Source organism: Salvelinus sp. IW2-2015, linkage group LG31, assembly GCF_002910315.2.
Source record: "Salvelinus sp. IW2-2015 linkage group LG31, ASM291031v2, whole genome shotgun sequence".
NCBI lineage: Eukaryota > Metazoa > Chordata > Actinopteri > Salmoniformes > Salmonidae > Salvelinus > Salvelinus sp. IW2-2015.
The window spans coordinates 23,715,346-23,721,453 of NC_036870.1; the positions used below are offsets into that span (position 1 = coordinate 23,715,346).

Here is a 6,108-nt window from a genome sequence, read left to right on the forward strand (position 1 = left end):
GTGTATTCGCTCATGAGCTTTCAGGCTTCCTAACAGGCTAAAACTCTTTCCACACTGGCCGCAATGGTATGGCTTCTCTCCTGTGTGTATTCGCTCATGAGCTTTCAGGCTTCCTAACCGGCTAAAACTATTTCCACACTGGGCGCAATGGTACCGCTTCTCTCCTGTGTGTGTCCTCTCAGGTCTTTTCAGGCTTCCTAACTTGATCTGGGAGCAGAGGTGTCGTCTTGCTGGTGTTTGTCTTGCTGGTGTCGTCTTGCTGGTCTTTGGTTCCTCCAAGTTTGGTGTTCCTCCTGCCAAAGACAGTGTTTATATAAAAAMAGACCAGAATGAAACCTCCACTCTCCAATTATGTGTACATTTATTTACATTGCTTTGCCAAGATAATCCATCCACGTGACAGGTGTAYCATATCAAGAAGCTGATTAAACAGCATTACACAGGTGTTCCTTGTGCTGGGGACAATAAAAGCKACTCTAATGCCACAGATGTCTCAAGTTTTGAGGGAGTGTGAAAATGGATTGGGGACTGCAGGAATATCCKCTGGAGCTGTTACCAGGGAATTGAATGTTGCTTTCTCTACCATCAGCCGCCTCCAACATCTTTTTAGAGTATTTGMAAGTCCGTCCAACAGGCCTCACAACTGCAGATCAAGGACCTCCACATCGTCTGAGGATTAGCCATCTGATGAAACTGAGGAGTATGTATCTCTGTAACAAAGCCCTTTTGTGGGGAAAACTAATTCTGATTCGCTGGGCCTGGCTCCCAAGTGGGTGGGCTTACGCTCCCACAGACCCACCAATGGCTGCGTCCCTGCCCAGTCATGTAACTGATTAGGGCCTAATAAAGATATTTACATGACTCATGTAAATCGTTGCGATGATATTTCTGTTCAGTATATATAAATATACAGAACCAGTCAAAAATTTGGACACACCTACTCAATCAAGGGTTTTTCTTAATTTTTTACTATTTTCTACATTGTAGAATAATAGTGAAGACATCAAAACTATGAAATAACACATATGGAATCGTGTAGTAAACAAAAAAAAGTGTTTAACAAATCAAAATATATTTATATTTGAGATTCTCCAAAGTAGCCACCCTTTGTCTTGATGACAGCTTTGCACACTCTTGGCATTCTCTCAACCAGCTTCATGAGGTAGTCATCTGGAAAGCATTTCAATTAACAGGTGTGCCTTGTTAAAAACAAATTTGTGTTTTTCCTTCTTAGTGCGTGTTACGAATCCCTTTGGCCCGATAGTCTAGGGGGGATGGTAATGGGACCCGTAACACAACTCATGCAAATTATAYTAGTGAAAACGTAACAGTGAGAACAAATAACAGACAACTTAATTACCGTCAAACACTAAATGTTTATTTATAAACACACGGTAAATGGGGGGGAACAGGAAAAGGGGCTGAGCGGGACCCAAGGAACGAAAGAATAATAATTCAAAAACAGCCCTAAGCTAGACTAGCCTACTTCACAAACAGCTAACTAACTAACCAAAAATACAGGGGGTGGTCCGCCCAGTTCTAACTAGTGTTTTTAACAATGTTTAACTACGGGTAGTGTAGCCCAAGGGCGACTTGTCTGGTTACCCCCTTTTCCCACCATCAAACAAACACTCAAACACCATAACCAAAACAATACTCACAGGTGGGGACAAAGTGACATGTAGCTGCAAAACACACAAGCGATCTACAGACAGAAGGCATGTTACAAAGAGATTGAGCTGGGGAGAAAACAACTGACAGGGGTTTTAAACCAAGGGAAAGGGACTGTGATTGGGTAAGGGAGGGAAAAGGAGCAGGTGTCTTCCGATTAGCGACTGATTGATGACTGATTGGGGAATGATTATTGTCACCTGTGAGTAGGGGAGAAGGAGAGAAAAGAAATACACACAGGATACACACAGAACACTTGTATCCGTAACAGTGCGTTTGAGCCAATCAGTTGTGTTGTGACAAGGTAGGGGTGGTACACAGAAGATAGCCTATTGGGTAAAATACCAAGTCCATATTATGGCAAGAACAGCTCAAATAAGCAGAGAAACAACAGTCCATCATTACTTTAAGTCACGAAGATCAGTCAATCAGGAACATTGTCAAGAACTTTGAAAGTTTCTTCAAGTACAGTCGCAAAAAACATAAGAGTATATGATGAAACTGGCTCGCATGAGGACCGCCACAAGAAAGGAAGACCAGAGTTCCTCTGCTGCAGAGGATAAGTTCATTAGTTACCAGCCTCAGAATGGAAAGGAAGACCCATAGTTACCTCTGCTGCAGAGGATAAGTTCATTAGTTACCTCTGCTGCAGAGGATAAGTTCATTAGTTACCTCTGCTGCAGAGGATAAGTTCATTAGTTACCTCTGCTGCAGAGGATAAGTTCATTAGTTACCAGCCTCAGAAATTGCAGTCCAAATAACTGCTTCAGAGTTCAAGTAAGAGACACATCTCAACATCAACTGTTCAGAGGAGACTGCGTGAATCAGGTCTTCATTGTCGAATTGCTGCAAAGAAACCACTACTAAAGGACATCAATAAGAATAAGAGACTTGCTTGGCCCAAGAAACACGAGCAATGGACATTAGACCAGTGGAAATCTGTCCTTTGGTCTGATGAGTCCAAATTTGAGATTTTGGTTCCAACCGAAATGTCTGTGAGACGCAGAGTAGGTGAACGGATGATCTCCGCATGTGTGGTTCCCACCGTGAAGCATGGAGTGATGGTGCTTTGCTGGTGACACTGTCTGTGATTTATTTAGAATTCAAGGCACACTTAACCAGCATGGCTACCAAAGCATTCTGCAGCGATACGCCATCCCATCTGGTTTGAGCTTATTGGGACTATCATTTGTTTTTCAACAGGGCAATGACCCAACACACCTCCAGGCTGTGTAAGGGCTATTTGACCAAGAGGAGAGTGTGATGGAGTGCTGCATCAGATGACCTGGCCTCCACAATCACCGACCTCAACCGAATTGGATGGTTTGGGATGAGCTGGACGCGAGATGACGGAAAAGCAGCCAACATGTGCTCAGCATATGTGGAACTCCTTCAAGACTGTTGGATAAGCATTCCAGATGAAGCTGGTTGAGAGAATGCCAACACTGTGCAAAGCTGTATTTGTATTAGTCAGGGACAGCCGCTACTGGGAACAGATACCAGTGGGCAGATCTATTTATTGTTTCAAACTAAACTACAGCACTTACTTTGATGAGTCAAATCTGATCCTTTCTTCTCTTCTCCTCCTCTCACAGTTCCACTCAGCCCCGTTGTTTTCCTGCAGTCCACCAGCAGCACAGACAACCTCTTCATACCCAGCAGTAAGGTGCTACGCGGAGAGGCACGAAACGGGGACTCCGGGAGGGAGGAAGGGCTAGCGTTGTCCTGGTAACCATAAAGAGGGGACACAAACACATATCATTATGGATGCTGATGTCACTGTTGTCATAAAGTGCTTTACAGAAGCCAGCCCAGACCCAGATAGAGCAAGCTGAATGCTAGACCAGACCAAGCTGTACCATCTGGTGTCCTGTTCTGGAGAGACTTCTTCTCTGCCTCGTCAGCATCAGGATGTTGTTGAGGTTCCCCAGAGGATCCACAATAGTCATGTCTCTCTCCTGTTGTGAATGACAACATCAAACAGATGGTAAACGTATGACAATCTATTGCGATCACAGAGTCTTACAAGAGGCATGCATATGTCTAAAATGGCCACTTTCATCATGATTTTGTAAAATATTCTTTGTGATGCAAATGTAAAAGGTTGTTCCACGAAATGGGTGCCTTTTGCATTCCTTTGATATTTTATGTAGAAATTATGCCACAGAATTCGGGATTGTAAAAAATCCTGTTATACAAGATGAAGTGCGCTTTAATATAGACATCTGGAGATTAAAATAAATAGATTAAAAAAAATATATGTACTGTAATGAAACAGCAGGGAGCAGGTCTCGAACCTCGACCTCCTAGCCGAGGTCCGGCGCGCTATCGACTGTGCCGCAAAGCATGCTCAAGCGGCAGAGTCGATTTCCGCGCTTATAAACCCAGGGTCGTTACAGTACCAATGGCAGTACTGAACAACATATTCAAGTGTAGAACTTCAGTAGAATCCCCTTTAAAACCCACAGTTCAACAACTGCTGTTTGTGCCCCTGTTTTTAGACAGTACTCACTGATGGTAATCGGATATTCTGACTCCTCTCTCCTTTTCACTCCTAAAAGTCTTCCTCTTCCTCTTTACTCCAAAAAGGTTCTTCATCTTCTTTCACTACATTCGCCTCCTTCAATGTTACGGCATCTTCCTCCATTTTCATTCTGAAGCTTCTTCCTCTTCTTTCACCAGAACTTCTTTTTTCCGTCTAGTTTAGTGAGCTCGTGCTCTGGGCGATTAGCCTAGTGCAGTATGAAGTTAACACATTCGCTAATTAAGAAGCAAATTACGTTAAAATGAACTATTAGATACGTAAACAGAATTGTGTTTAAACACCATATAATATAATATACACAGGATTAGTCTAAAGAGCTTAAATGCTCCGGTTTTATGTTCGCTAGTAAACCACCGCGTTGGTTGAATCAGAGGCCTTTTGTCGCTGTTGAAGAAGCCTCCCGCCGTCCATTAAATTATACGTCACGACAAGAAGCATTACCTGAATACTCACATTGCCATCTGCTGACTGGAGTGGTACACAGATTGGACAAAATAAAGAATGTCAAAAAAAGTAATTTTAAAAACAACCAGATGTTATGTTTCTTACTTCTTAGACCAAAACTTTCCTCCAGTGCTGACCTGCCATTAGGTGACAGATTGAAGCGGATTAGGTGACAGATTGAAGAGGGCGACATTAGCTTGGAATATGCCATCCTCGTCAAATTGACCAAGGCTCATCGCTACAAACACCTCACATAATTCTGCCCAAAAATGAAACTTCTCCCACCAGTGGATATGGGATATTTAGGTGAGTGTTGGTGTTAGCACATAAAGCAGTGCCACTTTGCAAAAGGAAACATGGACAGATAGGACTCTACCTGTGTAGAGACATGCCCCTTTACCCTTCCAGGCTCTAAAGTGCCCTTTTGGGTGGTGGTATAATTTGTATTCATTTTTTGTCATAGTTATTTTTAACCCACTGCCTGCAAGTCGTTTTTAAATTCACCTAAGTGATTTGTATTTTCCTTCAACTTTCTGAAGAGGAAACAGCCAGGAAATGCCCTGTCTGAGTACATTTGTCTACCACTATGTGTAGCTGTTAGCGATGATGCTAATGACAACCATCTTCTGGTTGATGGAAAAGCTTTCCCAAAAAACCTTGTCAGTTAAATGTTAACTACAAAGTAGTCTATGCCTACCTGGCAGAATGATATCATGATTATTTGCATCAATCCAGTTGTGATTTGTTCAGCAGACTCTGCAATCACATGTGTGCTACAGAGCACACCACTAACCAAGCAAGGCTCTTGCTGGTGCACTTGAATTAAAGGGTATCTACACACAAAAATGTAAATGTCTTAGATTTCTCTCAGACGACAAAAGTGGTTCCTTTTGTTGTTTTTCTATTAACATGTGATTTTGAGAGCGAACCTGAAAAACAGAGACAAATCAGACACCTGGAAAATTCCTAAACGGAGAAACGGAATTTGAGAAAATATATTAAATATTCTATTGATTTTCTCTCATTATGTCACACCAGACTTCGCTTTGGGCTCCCCCTCCTGTCCAGCTCAGGCGTTCAGCGTTGCCGGCTTCTAGCTGCTCGAATTACTGCTGTAACGCCTTCACTCATCACCCCGGCTCTAGCTGCTGCCGAACTACTGCTGTCAAACGCCCTTCACTCATCAACCCGGCCTTCTAGCTGCTGCCGAACCTACTGCTGTCAAACCCCTCACTCATCAACCCCCGGCCTTCTAGCTGCGCTCGCGAACCTACTGCTGTCAAACGCCCTTCACTCATCAACCCCCGAGCTTGTCTCGTCATCGGTCGCATACCGCTTTGCTCCACGGTAGTATCACATTTCACTTCATTTCATTACAGTACAACGGTCTGATTTGTTTGATCTTAGCTAGCTACATAGCCGTCTTTGTATCAAGATAATTGTGTAGT

General features: G+C 43.1%; 1 protein-coding gene across 2 annotated transcripts in view; it reads right to left on the reverse strand.

Annotated features, from left to right (window-relative positions):
* The window catches only part of LOC112067811 (uncharacterized), a 64,607-nt gene extending 59,020 nt beyond the window's left edge, over positions 1-5,587 (reverse strand). The window contains exons 1-3 of one of the 2 annotated variants that reach the window (XM_070436455.1): positions 4,184-4,231; positions 3,531-3,629; positions 3,219-3,396 (exon numbers count right to left, since the gene is read on the reverse strand). In XM_070436455.1, the coding sequence (XP_070292556.1) occupies positions 3,219-3,396; positions 3,531-3,620 (268 nt within the window). In that variant the 5' untranslated portion in view covers positions 3,621-3,629; positions 4,184-4,231. Of the gene's footprint in view, positions 1-3,218; positions 3,397-3,530; positions 3,630-4,183; positions 4,232-4,356 lie in introns of those variants that run through there. The other variant, XM_070436456.1, reaches the window with a different exon arrangement.
* Between the last annotated feature and the right edge of the window lie 521 nt (positions 5,588-6,108).